Genomic DNA, 14623 nt, shown 5'->3' with positions numbered 1-14623 from the left:
GGGTGCGCACAGCCGCTGCCGTTCTTCGCTGGCATGGGGGGATCGGGATGGAAGCCATTGCTCAGAGAGCAGCGTGGGGTCAGGGGGCTCTGTCCCCCAGGGGGAGGACAGGCAGGAGGCAGCCCCCGGCTGTCCCAGAACACAATCTCTTTAAGGAAATGTATAATCATGGGAGCTGGCAGTGGGCTGTGGAGTGGATTCAGGTGTTAATTAAAGAGCTGCCTTGTTAATGAGCAGAGCCCAGCTTGGTGCCTGGGTTTGGCTCTGGGGGGCTGTAGGACCTGTAAGGAGCTGGGCTGGGGTGCGGAGCTCCTCACTGTGGCAAGGGGGGGCTGGCCCATGGGACGGGGCTGGCAGAGGGTGCAGCAGCGTTTGCAGCAGTGTTTGCTGCCTCCAGCAATGGGAAGGCCCTGGACAAGGCTGAAGTGGAGCTGAAGCTGCTGCGTGTTCAGGTAAAACCTCGCTGCTTCTCTGGCTTTTTCCCCTCCGTGTCCCTTCTCAGCATGTCCCTTGCTGTTGTACCTCCCAAACCAATGGGCTGGTTGTGAAATATGGTGACTCTCAGGTTAAGCACTTAAAATGAGTCTAGGCAAGGAAGCGTGGTTTGTGTGGGGTCCTTCCAAAGATGGTGGAGAAGCGCGTGGGGTTTGAACCAGGGCTGCCTGGCGCAGCACAGGGATGCCTGCAAAGGCTGCTGGTGGGGTGGGAGATGTCTCACCGCTGGCTGGCCGAGCACTGCTCCTGTCCCCAGGGCAGACCTCTCTCAGCTGTGGGAACAACCAGCTAGGTTTAATTTGTAGCCAGAGGAATTTGATTATGTGCTTCTTGTGTTTGCTTGTTATTAGCATGACTTGGGATGGTGACTACCTGGCAGTGTTGGCTTCAGGGTGCTGCATCTTTCTGGAAGTTTAAAAGTATAATACAGGAGAAGAAGAGGTGGCCCTCCTGTCCTAGTCAGGAGGTGTCCCAGCCAGCATGGGCAGGGGACAAAGTGAGCAGAGACAGTGTCAGCCAGCTGTGAGCTTCTCCAGCTGTTGGAGGGGAGGAGGAAGGCTTGGAGCTGGGGTTTTGGTCCAAGCTCTAACATTAAACGTTCAAGGATGGCAGAGGGATGGGAGGGAAGGGTGTGGGTAGACATGCACATGCGACTGGTGGAGGAGACATGTGTCAATGAAATGAAGACCAGGGAAGATGGAGCAGGGCAGAGGTTTCCCCATGGTTCACAGCTGCCTGAGGAGGAACTGAGTCCGCTGTAATCTTTACCTTCTGTGAAACAACTGCCTGTTTGACCAATACCCAAAGAATTTCACCTAAAATACTTTTGGCTGCTGCAATTCCCAAGCGTTGTTTCACCCTAGGGATGCACTCCTACATACAACTAACCGTGACTTGGATAGGCAAACCCTCCCTATCTTCTCCATGTTGGAGGCTGCTGGACCACATCACCTGGGCAAAGACTAGGAGCCCTGAAGCACCGCACTCCGTCCTCTTACCTTTATACGTTTCGATAGGAGCCACTGGGCCAGAGTCTGGTTTGAGCCGGATGAGTTTTGAGCTCTTTGAGGATGCTTAAGAAAAATCAAAGACACACTTTTTCTCACCACTTAGCACCGCTCCGCGTCCTACCCTACCACAAGCAGCTCTGCCACGAGAACAATGCCAAGCCAAGAACACCGCTCCGGCAGTGCCGGCATCTATTTCTGCACCAGACAGCTGGTAGCTGCTAAATTTCTCCTCTTCTTCTCCCCTCCTTGAAGTTTGATGCATGAAAAACTCCATGCACGGCGCTATTGCCGTGTACAGAGCTGGGGGCTGAGGAGGTACGTTCTTCCGTTATGCATGTTTGGTGGCATGAATCGGGTTATTCAGGCCAAGGATCTACAAGTCGAAACAGCTTAAAAGATAATCTACGGGCCATGGCCTCAGTTTGACAGAGGTCATGCCAACTGGCACCCAAAAAGCTGCTAGGAGTACAGCTAGGAGGACAAATGCTACGGAGGTGGTATCTGGCAGGGGTCCTGCCGAGCACGCATTGCTCCAGCCCAACTCGTCCCTGCCAGCACGTACCTGGCTTCTTCCTGTGCCTCTTGCCTGCAGAGTGTGCTGTGCGCCCTGCTTTGCTCTTCGGAGCCGCTACGCGAGACAATAAAATATATGAGAGTGCTGTGGTGGGGAGAGAGCTCCCGGGGCCAGCCCAGCACGGTTGGGCTGGGATATTTCATCAGGGCAAAGGGCTGCCCCAGCCAGGACGCTGTTTCCTTGGGGCTGTGCTGCCAGCCGGACCCTGTCCCGCACTGAATGACTGGGGCACTGGGGGTAAAGGCCACCTCTTCCAAGTCGAGCTGATGGGGTTTGGTGCTTGGGGGGTTTTGTGCTTTGGTAACCTCAGTAAAGGTCAAGGTTGAGCAGCGCTGGGACCCCACAAGGCATTTAGAAACAGGTCCCACCAGTGTTTGTGGTGCACCAGCCCTTACACAGCACTGCAGTGCTTAGGGAGGTGCTGGGTGGGCATTGCTGGCTCTGTCCCACCGGTGCTGGTCACATAGAATCACGGAATGGTTTGGGTTGGAAGGGACCTTAAAGACTATCTAGTTCCAGATGCCCTGCCCTGGGCAGGGACACCTCCCACCAGCCCAGGTTGCTCAGAGCCCCGTCCAACCCGGCCCTGAACACACTCCCACAGTGACAGCGATGGCAGGAGGTGGCTGTGCTCCCCACCCACAGGGCAGGCGGGAAGCTCAGCCATGGTGAGAGTGGGCCCACTCCTGCCTCTGACGCCATCTGTGATGCTGCTGCGGGGTTGGGGCTTCCTCAGGCCTGCATGGCTTCCCCTGGTGGGCTGGCACAGTGTCCAGACCCTCCTCCACCAGCGTGGCCTCTCCAGCCTCCATAGCCATGACAGGCCACTGTGGTGCCCAGGCCCTGCTCTGCCACCATGGCCTCCTCCATCCCCTGGCACGATGGCTGAGCAGGGAACGTGGCGGCCCCTTCTCACAGGTGTTTAGCAGTGGCCTGGCACAGTTCAGGGGGACCAGGGCCTGTTGTCCCTGCTGTGAGGGAAGTAGGGCAGCCCAGAGGTGAAGGAGCAGCACCATGGGTCCCTAGGGTGCCCAAGTCCCCACATCTCTGCAGTGGGTGCTGCAGGTGGCCCTGGGGGCCATATCCCTGCGGAGAAGCCCTCACGGTTGTGCCTATCCCTCATGAGGAGGGTGCCGTGGCTGTGAGGAGGCTCCACGAAGTGTCGGGATCAGGGTGATCCACCGATGAGGCTTGGCCCTGTTGGGCCAGCGCAGCCCATCAGCCCAATTAATCTCGCCCAATTAATCTGGGCAGGGGCGAAGGTGCAAGTCCCTTGCCCCGTGGCACGAAATGGCTCTCCTGGGGTCCAGGGAGACCCCTGCAAACATCCCAGCCCCAAACATGTCTCCACCCAGCCCTGTGGAGATCTCTTTGAGCAGAACTGAGCTGAGGTGGACCCTCTGAGTAGGAGAGCAGACCGTACGATGGTGGGTTGTCCTAGCCTATGGGCGCTGGGGGAGAAACCTGTCCTGCCCCTCCCTGGGGACGGGCATGGCCTTACCTCGAATGTTTTCAGGAGGGTCTGGTGGCTTCGGCTTGGGTCCAAGTGCTGCTGTGTTTGGTGGGCGCTGAGCAGCTTACGGTGGCATCAGTTAGAGAGAACATCAGATTTAATACAGATCCTCCTCTTGTTTGCTTAAAAAAGTGGCAAAGGGACACTGGAAGCTCTAGGCAGGTATCTAGGGTGGGAGGGTGGAGCCACATCTGGTTGAGGATGTGTTGAAGCAGGAATGAGAGACAAAGTCTCCCGGAAGTTAGAGTCTTTAAGTGTGAAAAGAGACAGAAAAAGTACTCCTAAGGAGAGGGCATGGGAGCTGCTGGATGCACACTTGTTGGCATACGGTCATTACGTTGCCCATGCATGAGGAGAAGCTGAGTCTGCAGACCACTGTCAAGACTCAAAAGGCCCTGTTGTTTGGCAGAGACTGTCAGCATCACCTGGCATCGATGCCCATGGTGCAGGCCTATTTCTTGTTACTGTATCGAATACAGCTTTGTCTCTGTCTGAGGCACAATTCCAAAAAGCCTCAACTTCAGCACTTTCTCTCCCCCAGTTGAGTATTTCCCAACACTGGGTTGTGTCCTGGGCCCAGCTTCAGCAGTTGTTATGTTCTGCACTGGAGGGGGGGCTGATGTCTACGGCTGGAGTGAGCTACAGGCGTCTCAGATGGGAACGGGACTTGAGCGGCAACAGGCAACTGCCGAAGGGTGTGTGCTGGTGGGAACCCCGAGGAGGAGAAACTTCAGCCTCAACAGCCAGCGTGAAGCCTCCCAAGTTTCCCACCGGGAGCAGCTCACCTTAGGCAGTCACACAGGAGACCTGAAGCGAGGAAATACAAAAGAAGGCATCTATGCTACAAACGACACAGGCCTATCTATTTACAAAGTTATTCTGCTCTACAAACAGACTCCAGTCTCGGGAGACGACGGGATTTCCATGATCCTCTCTGTTCACCCCAGCAGCAAGCTGTGAACAATCTCTTCTACCACTTACCATCCTCATATTTCATGTATACGACTAAACCCTGAGGCTCAATCCAGCCTCACCAGATTCCCAGCTGCGTGTCGGGCACAGACAAACCCGGAGCTTTTTTTCCCAGGCGGGAGGAGGAGAGAGATGCATGGAAAGCAGAGATGCAGAACTAGAAACTAAAGCGTTCGCTGAGCATCGGGAGCTGGTACTCGCTGGCAGGACCCAGCTCAGCCACGCGCCTCCTACCTTCTGGTCCAGGGCCAGCCTTGGCCGGGGGAGAGCCCACTTGCAGCGGGGCAGCCGCCGATAAGCCGGTGTAGTCTTGCAGCGATCAAAAGGGAAATCTGCGTCACTGGGTGCGCTGGGGGGAGCTGGCAGCCAGCGAGGAGCTCCGATGGAGGGCCGGAGCTTTGGAGGACAAACCCAACCCAACCCAGCCCTGCGCCCCGCAGGTTTCCACGCCTGCTGGATGCAAGCGCTGCTGCTGGTACTGGGGAGCTGGTGGGTCCTGGGGCACTGGAGGGGCTGGGCAGTGGTGTGCTGAGCTGCCCCTTCTCAGCCCCGCTGAACACACAGCGTTTTGCCCGTGCGTTTGCGTAAGGACCGCGGGGGCTGATCTGCACCCTCTGCTTTGAGGAGCTTTACTTTGAAAGAGTGGAACTGAGAATTGGCACAAGCGTCTTATGGTGGAGGCACCAAGTCCTGGTTTCTAATCCAAACTTCTAGGCCCTCCCCCAGGCTCTGCTCTTCCCTCGGAAATACCAGTTTAAAGAATTTGCAAGCCACTGGCGAGAAATCAAACCAGCAAGAAATGTATGGATCACTTGTTTGATTTCCCTGCAAGCCCTCACCCCACTGGCTCCGTACCCCTCCCTGTCTCCTCAATATTGGTAACAGTCTTCAGGTTTGCTAGAAAACAAACCAAGGAATAAAATTTCAAAAGCCATATTATTAATTTCAAGCTCCAGTTGGGTAACATAAGGAGGAGGAGGGAAAAAAAAAATCTCTCGATCGTTGCCAAGTTTCAAAGGACAAACCCGAGTAGGAGAGAAATGTGATTTCCCAGCCTCGTCAAGGGGATGATAAACAATGCAGAATAAAAAAGAAAAAAAAAAAGATTATTTTTTTTTAATGACAAGCTCTAAGAGAAGGTGATAGACATTGTCCTTTTCAGCTGGAAACTGGAAACCAATTGATATTAATATGGTGTTAAAGAGAATATGAAAAAAGCCCTGTGCAAATTGGCAAGGGTTTAATTAGAGTCACAATAAAAAACAGCCCTGAAGGCATTTTGCTTTTTAGTCATTCACATACACCTCCACTCAATCGCGTTTACAGAGCCAGGAAAATTATTAATGCTCATTATCCTGAGAACCTTTCCTTTGTAGCTCTGGGACATTAACGGACAGTTTCACAGTGCAGGAGGGGGAGAGAAATGTTTCACCCCCGGACCCAGTTCATGCAAATGGGAAACACTGGGCAGCTCTTATTCTGGGTGTTTGTATCGGCCCCCGCTGCCCTTGGTGGGTTTCTGGGGAAGCAGGATAAATTGAACCAAGAAGCTTTACAGCAAAAACCGTCAGGGCAAACAGCAGTGGCGTAGTGGGGAAGGACCCTGAAAAAGTCCTTCTCAAAACATAAACGTGGGGTCCTGTTCCTGCAGGACCTACACAAAGCCAGGCTTTTGGTGCTGCCTTTCTGTTGGAGCTCTTAAACCGTCAAGCGGGGCGCAGGTTGGTTTTGTTTTTCCCAGAGGTGAACTGGAACTGCTGGGTTACCGAGCAGGGTGGGTAAATGGAAGCAGGGGGAGAGAGGAAAAAAAAAAAAAAAAGCTTTTTTTTCCTTATTTTGAATGTGGCAAAAATGTAACAAATGGCAAGGAAGAATTTGACAGGCTTCAAGGAAGGTTTCGAAATAACAGAACTGCAGAAGGCAAATGAGAATAGCACTTAATTCATCCTCCATAGGGTAACTCTGCAATTTCCCTTCCTCTACCCGTTTTGGCAGCCTCGACGGCCTTCAGACCGCAGACCGTGCCCATGAACTCGTTCTTCTCCCCCCTCTCACCGCACAACAAGCGACCGGGCACAAAAACATCCTACAAACATGACCACAGCTCCACCTTGACCACAAAACACCACGAGCAGCCGAAGGAAGCAGATGTCTAGCAGATCCATGCAACCTAGAGACAACTCAAATCTAATCTACTCCTCTAGCCTACGTGCTACGTTGCTTTCTGCCTCGCTGCTACCCACTAGTGTGCGGAGGCACGAAGGAGAAGGGAAAAACACATCGATCTGGCTTTAAATACCTGTTTTTTTCTCTGTCTCCCTCACAGGCAGAGAGGCAGCGAGCTCAGAGGCTGGTCTGATGATGCTCACTGATGGTGGGAAGCAGAAATTCAGAGGGCAGAAGACAGTGTGTAAATGACAGGGTGAAACAGCACAGGGATGGGGCAGGGCTCTAAGGGACTTTTTAAAAATGTCTGGCTGGCTTTAAAGGAAGGAGGGATTCAATTAATGCGTGTAGAATTTAAAAGGGAGGTAATGACAGAATGTCTTTGGGACTCTGACCCAGCCTGGGGTTACTGTGTCTCCTGCAAATGGGCACCTTACCAGGAGCTCAAAGGGTCATCTCTTTAACAAGGTATTTCCTTTGGGTTCCCGGTGAGTTAGATTCACAGCCCCTTGGGGATGTCGTGGTATTTAGAGAAGTGCTTTACATTTTGCGGGACTGGAGGGGAAGGAATGTTTCTGGTCAAAAGCAGATCAGAATTAGGCCATGCGTTGATTCCCTGTTGCTGGTCAAAGGCACACAACGGACCTCTGGCATCAAACCCAGCATGCCGTCCAGGCCAGAGAGCGGGTCCCTGAGCTGCTGGGTGGCCCTGACGACCTTCTTATTTGGAGCAGCCCCTCCAGGGCCTGTCTCCATCCCCAGGCACACCATTCTGGGGTGAGGCCTGGCTCTGCAGAAACACGGACAGGGGTCTAGGCAGAGGCAAGGAGCTCAGAGCTCAGCCCTCCTGCTATCAAGCCAGAGAAGCGATGGCTGGACTGGGAAATATTTATTTAGTTGCTTGCCATCGGTTAAAGAAAGCACTATGAAAGTATTTTCTCTGCCCAGGAAGCAGCTTTTGGAGAAGGAATAAACCCGGAGGTGTGCGGTGTCTCCCAGGTCCCTCAGAGCAGTTCGGCAGGAGACATTACCCCCACAACCCCCAACCCCACAGAGATGCCGTCCTGCCCGCCCCAGGCGTAGGACACAAGCGATGCAGAGCACCGCAAGTCACACACGAGATAGACACTAAACACACCACCCACACGTACCCAGCACTTGCAAGAAAATGAGACCTAAATGTTGCTATGGGTGAGCATGGATAAAAATCAAATGACCCCAAGCACGTGGCGCAGGTGTGGACGTGGTCCCCTGTCACTGCTGGGGCCACGGCCATGGTGTGAGCTCCGGGCAGGGGCGCTGGCTGAGCCCCCTCCTGAACGTGTGCAACGTGTTCTGGGCGAGGAGCGCTTCTTAACTGAGCAGAGACTTGCTCTCTCTTGCCGGGGTCACTCCAACTCCATGGAAGTTGGAGCTAAACCCTCGGCTTCCTGATTAACCCCTCAAGCAGGGTACTTCCACCAATATATCTATATTTGCATAAACATGCAATCAAGTTTCCTCATCCCTTTGACTGGCTTCTGGCAGCTCCCCCAGACAGACTGTTACTAACATACTGTGGGTGTAAAACGTCCTCCTGGGAAATATCAGGCCCAGAAAGCATGGCAAGGGGAGGAATGCGTGTCTAATTCCCCCATGAGAAGCTTAAAAAAAATGTCCTGCTGTTAAGTTTTATCTGCTCATTTCCCAAAGACAAGTGAAAACGCTGCCTCCTTGTTCACAGGAGAAGGGAAGGAGGAACCCCCAGAAAAAAGGACAAAAGTTTTCCTCCACGGGGTGATTTTAGAAATTAGGGAAGGGTGTTTCTGGCGTGTGTGTGAGCTCCAGCCCCACACGCTCCCCAGCTGCTTGTACAGCAGCCACCTGGGGAATGTTAGAGTGCGGCTCTGCCCTGGGAAAACTACCCTGGAAGGTGCCGCCAGCCTTCCATCCATCAGGCATTCCATCCCCGAGCCTGGCCACTGGGACTTGGTGCAGGCCTGGGAGAGCCAGCAAGGACAGAGCCAGCTTCTCCCTGGACCCCGCAGCCCGTCCCTGGCATGGCTTAGCAAAGCCCGGGGGCTGCTCTGAGTCTGCTGGTGAGTCGCAGGGGGTGGCAGCAGCCCTCCCCGGCAGCTTCCCTCGGGGGAACCTTCCCCGGCTGGGGGAGAGAGCAGCACCCAGCCTTCCCCATCCCGCCCTGGGAGCAGCACCCAGGAGGTTCACCAGGGACAACTCTCCTGCCCGTGCTGGTATCAGAGCTCAGGGATAGAGCAGGATGGGGTGCAGATCTCTTCTCCTTCCAGCCAGGCAAGAAGGGGTATGTGGTTTAATTTTAGGGTGGGACAGTAAAGCCGTCATTGCTTCCCTGCTCCGCACGTGATGGAGCTGTAAGAGAGCATCTCCTGCAGCCGTGCCAGCCCTGTGCAGGACAGTGTTGCCAAGTGGCTCTAGGGGGGATGGATTTTGAAAACCTTTCCTTTTTTAAAAAAAAAAACAAACAAAATGGAGAGAAAAAAGGGAAAAGCATTGCTTCCCCCACGTCCAGTCCTGGCGTCCCTTCTTGCTGCCCTGATGATAACAGAGTGACAGGAGAGTGAGCTCAGCCGGTGAGGGAGGATGTCAGCCCATGGTGTGGTTGTCTCTGGGCTTTGAAGTGGACCCACTGTGGCTGGCTCCCTGCTTATAGGGACCATAATACTCACTCCCAGCCTGTGTTACACGTGTCTGAGTGAATAGGGAGAGAAAAGCAAACCAGGACTGCCCAGAGGCTGGGGGATGTGAACCGAGTCAGGGTGATTTTTATCCATGTCCCTTTATCATCCTACAGAGCAGATTACCAGGGCCACCGCCACGGCAGCCCCCTGCGTTGCCCACCGCCGCCAGAGGAGCTGGGATGGGAAGCAGCTGAAAAGAGGAGCCCGGCGGTGGAGTGCTGGCCCTCCAGGCAAGGCAGAGAATGTGGCACCCACCTGGCTGGGTGGTGGTGGCAGGTAGGGGGGTGGTGGTTGAGGTTGTGGTGGTGGTTGAGGTTGTGGTGGTGGACGTTGTTGTGGTGGTCGTTTTTGCCGTGGTGGTTTTTGCGGTGGCAACCCGCTGCGGTCGCTCATACGCTGGCAAGTAAAGAGAAGAGGTGGGAGGCTCTTACTGGGGCAAAATGGAGGGTTTCCTCACCAGCCCGTACGCCCGCGAGGCGGCTGCTGCTGGGGCTGAACTGGTGACCGATTTCTCAGCGCGGTTACAACTGGGGCACCGAGAGGATTAAGGCGAGAGCGGCTGGATGACGCTGGATGCAGCGAGCACGTGTGCGTGCAGGGGCCGGAGGCTGTGGCTGTATCAGCTTACTCTGTTGGTGCAGATATTGGCTTAAATACTTACAGCTCTATCATAAACTAATTGCCAGTTAAGCTGAAAAAGGGGAAACAGAAGCACGCCCGGGCAGAGATGGGGTGAAGAGTGGGCAGGAGGTGCCGAGGAGCCCCTCTGCAGAGCTGGGATTCTGCTGCCCGACATCCACGCGCCCGCGGGCAGAGCCCTGCCTTCCCCGGCTCCATCAACAGCACCGGTCCCTTCTGCCACCCCACGGGCAGTGAAATACCCGGCACCACCAAAACCAGCCCGTACCATTGGCACGTATTAATTTCTGCTGGCACCCTTCGTTCCGCGAGGGAAATTAATTGATGGTTTAAGGTCAGCGAGCCCCCGCGGAGCCGCGCGGGAGCGATCCCCGGTGCGGTGCCCACTCCACCGCACTCGCCACAACAGCCTGAACTAAAATAACACTCAGAACACAAATTCCTACTTAACTTACACCTGCTGCCCTCCTGTCCTTGTTTGTCCCACTGCTTCATGCAGATTATCATGCTTAATTTCATAATAGCCCTGAGCTAGTTTAAATACTTAATTTAGGTCACTTCTAGTCTTCTATGCAGGCTAAATAATCTCTCCTTAACTGGCCTTGGACACAAATCCCTCCTGTCCACCTCCTGCGCATCGCTCCCAGCACCCTCCCGGCTTCTCCCTGGCAGAAAATTTTGACAGGAAACATTTTCCAGTGAAACAGAAGTAGGCCTCAGGCTGCCGAGCTCTGTTAAGGGGTAAAAAAATAATTATCAAAATGGTTTTGACCGGAAAAGCAAAGAATATTTTGGACTGTTAAAACACGTCATTTTTTTAACCCTAAATTACTTGAGGAAGACTTCTAATTGTAATTTGAAATTTTTAACCATTTCAATTTAACTGCTTAAAATCTAAATATGGTTCATTTACCCAGAAAAAGTCCTCCGCTTTTCAATCAGGTGCACTTTGCTTAATTGCATTTGCATTTCTCTGAAACTATTTCTCCTCCACTTCTTTCCACTTGCCTGCAAACCAAAGAATCCATTATTCATTCAGCTCTCCGATTGTTTCTTCTGGAGGGTAATTCCGAGCCACAAAATTCAAACCCAGGCTTCTGCTTACCCAAAACTCAAGGCTCTTTGATATCAAACTACCTCCAGCTTTGTTAAATAAGGACTCCAATCGTACCATCAATCTTTCAATAGAAATCCCCGCTGAGCTTTACCGTCTTTGCTGCCGACCCTTCATAGACACATGTTCCTGTACATACGCGTGCACGTACAGATGTCCACACACTCTATATACCTTTCTTTTAATCGATAGCCCGAGGTCACCCAGACTGGGTGCTATGCCAAGCAATTCAAACCCAGCTCCTTCTCAGAGCAGAAGTCTGCAATACTGGGGGGGAAAAGTTCACAGCGAGCACTGGTGGTTTTGAAGAGTCTTTTTTTATTTCCTTTCCGGCTGCCATTCTAATGAACCTCATGGGGGGAAACCGTGCCAGAGGAAGAGACAAAATGAGGCTACTGAAGTCAAAGGAAGAAAATATAAGACTCTTTGACAGGACAGAAAATGAGGCACAATTAGGGAAGACTTATTGCCTGGAAAATGATAATGGACAGAAAACAACCATTATTTTTTTTCCTAGTGACATCCGCAAGGGCCATGCACTGGGGTGTTAAATGCCAGCATTTCAGTTATGTTTTTACTTACTGCCAAAGGCTGAGCCTGCAGCTGCACCTGGAAAAAACAAGAAGAAGCCCGGTCACTGGAAGCAGGACGCCATCGGCTCTGATACCAGCAGAAGATCAGACAGATACACGACGTGGGACCAAACAGCAATTAATTACCGGGGGTCTTGCTCATAGGCATGTCAGTTTGATGCAACATCTTAAAAGCTACTTTTGTCAAACTACAGAGGCAACCAGACAGGGCCGTCTGGGGTCTTGGCATCTCAAGCTTTTCACCTGGGGAGAAAAACCAGCTTGGTCCTTTCGGATTTTTTTTTTTTCCTCTGTTAACAGTTTCCTTGACCTGCCATTAAAGCCCAGCAAAGGACAAGCACATCTTCTGAGGTTCGCTCTGCTAAGTACAAACCGCAGGGTCTGAACCAGCTTGCTGCACCTAGGGCAGTTCTCTGGGAGCGAGAAGGGTTGAACACCCTTCCTGCTGCAGCACTTGCTCAACAGGATGCTGCAAAGCCACTGGCTTCAAACCCACCCGTCAAAAGCCATCCAAGGACCAGCTTCTGGCATTTGGCACCCAGAAGGCTGATGGCCACGCTCCTCCCTACTGTAAGAAGCGGGTGAATCATGGAAAGTCTCAGCTTTGCATGAACATAAAGCACAGGACCAGTGATGGAAGAGGTAGGGCCACCGAGAGGAGAGGGCTTCGGAGAACTGTCTCTGTTGGAGAGGAAGAGGATGTCGATGGGGGGAGGAGGAAGCAACAGAGAGAGAGTCAGGGGTGGGGGGGAGAAGACTGAGTGACAGATGGGAAGAGAGACGAATGGGAGAAGAAAGAGCAGAGGAGAAAGAGAAATAGGAAGAGACACAAGGAACGGAGGGGAGGGAAAGAGAGAGAACAGCATGTCTGCGCCTGTCAACACCAGAAACTCTCCCAGGCTCCTTTGAAGCAATGCAGCCGCTTGGTGGGAGCTGACAAGCTCGTTCCCTTTCAAAGAACCTGCTCATCTACCAGCCCTGGCACACACAAAACATTCCCGTCACGGCCTTCGGAGCCTGAATTTCAGCTTTGATCATCTTAAAGCACATAAATCTTTCAAAAAATTTGGGGGGAGGGAGGGAAAAGATTCTCTTTGGTAATGCTCAAAGCTGCTGCTTGAAAGGCTGGAGTGGCTACTGTGGCTCCGTGACATTTAAACAAGTCTGCTAACGCGGACTGGACAGAAACCCAGGAGAAACTGGCCCATCTGTGATGTTTCCTGCCCCAATTCCCCTGCTCGAACGATGGTGGGTATGCATCCTTCATCTCGCCTGCGCGCCTTTGCTTCTGTCAGTGCCTCGCTCCAGCAGGCAATTGGATGAGACTGGAGCTGCGCAGAGGGACTGCAGCTCGCGGCGCTTGCCTGAAACGCCAACACACGCGGAACGGGATCCAGAAAGCAATCCAGAAACCAACCTGCACTCTGGCAGCTGAGCAGTGCCAGCGCTGAGCCCGTGGACTACTTGACAGCCAGTGCTCTACTGTGGCTAAATAATGTCTTCTGCAAGGGACAGTAATTTGCATTGCTACAAAGCCACGGACCTATATCTTGGCCCAAGGTTGTCCTTCCTATTCCCGACCGTCATTTGGACTCATCGCTCATCTACCAGTAGCCCACAAATCACCTCTGCATCCACTCAGATCCTCTCTCATTTCTCTGTGTACCAAGACACAGGTTAAATACCCGCTTCCCTTTCCAAAGCTGAGCATCCCGCACTGATTCCAGATGGGGAAGGACAAGATGAGAATCTGCTCTCCTCTGTGGGCGTTGTGCCACCCAAGGTGGGAGCGTGGCCAGGGCAGATTACTTACATGCGTTGGGGGACCCATTGGGGAGAGGCAGGTAGGATCCCGCTCGCCAAGACCTGGAGCGAAAGTTCTTCTTGCACTTGCCGCAGTCCTGCCCCGTGGTGTTGTGCTCACACTCGCACTGAAGGCTGCCCTCTTTGAAGGCGCACAGGTTAGCGTGGAGGTTGCATTTACACCTGGAAGAGGAACGCAGGAGAAGAGCTGTCAGGTATTACTGCAACTCCTCCTTGCCCCTGGCCAGTGCTGTCCTGTGTGTGAAAATGTAGAGGTGGTGCTGGGCCGGTTTAACCCTTTCCTGTTCCTTCTGTAGGAGTTTTTCACTGAACTCAGCTGTTTTCCCCGCTGCTGGGGTTACGATGTCCGTGTCCTCGCCCAGGCTGGATCTGCATGCTCTATTCCAAGATGAGAGACACTTTACTCCCACCATCCAACTGTGGAAGCACAAGCCATTTAATGGTAAGTCAGCATCTCCGGCTGAGACTCCAGGAAGGAGTCACGCGTTTCAGGCTGCTGCAGAAATCTGGGTGATTAGCTCAGATGTAGGCATTTACTCGGAGGCAGGGAGGACAGCCTGGGCTGGAGGAGCATGGCTGACACTGCTGGGACTTGGCCGCTCGGCCCCTGCTCAGTGCGCTAAAGATAGGAGTGTTTTCTCCCATGGTGTGAAGTTGCCCAACACAACCCCTTTTGCCTCCGTGCAGCGCAGCCCCAGCCTGCTGTGACCAAAATAACACAGAGAACGAGTCACCATCAGAATCTGCCTTTTAGTCCCCGCCTCATCAGAGAACAGCAACAACTAAAACCACTATTCAGCAATTTGCAACCATTAACAAACTTTTAATGAGCTGTAGTGCAGCATGCAGGGAATAATTATCTCTGTGCACAATAATTCCTGTCGCTCAGACTCTGGAGGTGACTTGCGCAGAGCACAGAGGCTGAGCCCATAACTCACATGTGGCTCTAGCGACTCCTGGGCCCGAGCTGAGACCATCAGACAGAGACTTTGGGGACCAAAACCTCTCATTTCGTTCCAGACAGTGG

The 14623-nt window shown here is 53.1% G+C and overlaps 1 protein-coding gene across 3 annotated transcripts in view; it reads right to left on the bottom strand.

The window, feature by feature from the left end:
* The window catches only part of NTNG2 (netrin G2), a 47447-nt gene that overhangs the window by 1628 nt on the left and 31196 nt on the right, over positions 1-14623 (bottom strand). For all 3 annotated transcript variants that reach the window (XM_054220687.1, XM_054220688.1, XM_054220689.1), the window contains exons 3-4: positions 13586-13758; positions 11762-11788 (exon numbers count right to left, since the gene is read on the bottom strand). In XM_054220687.1, coding sequence (XP_054076662.1) covers positions 11762-11788; positions 13586-13758 — 200 coding nt within the window. The remainder of the gene's footprint in view (positions 1-11761; positions 11789-13585; positions 13759-14623) is intronic.

The sequence above is a fragment of the Rissa tridactyla genome, chromosome 14 (assembly GCF_028500815.1).
Source record: "Rissa tridactyla isolate bRisTri1 chromosome 14, bRisTri1.patW.cur.20221130, whole genome shotgun sequence".
NCBI lineage: Eukaryota > Metazoa > Chordata > Aves > Charadriiformes > Laridae > Rissa > Rissa tridactyla.
Note: the sequence above shows the minus strand (reverse complement) of the source record. Positions and strands in the feature narration are given on the sequence as shown.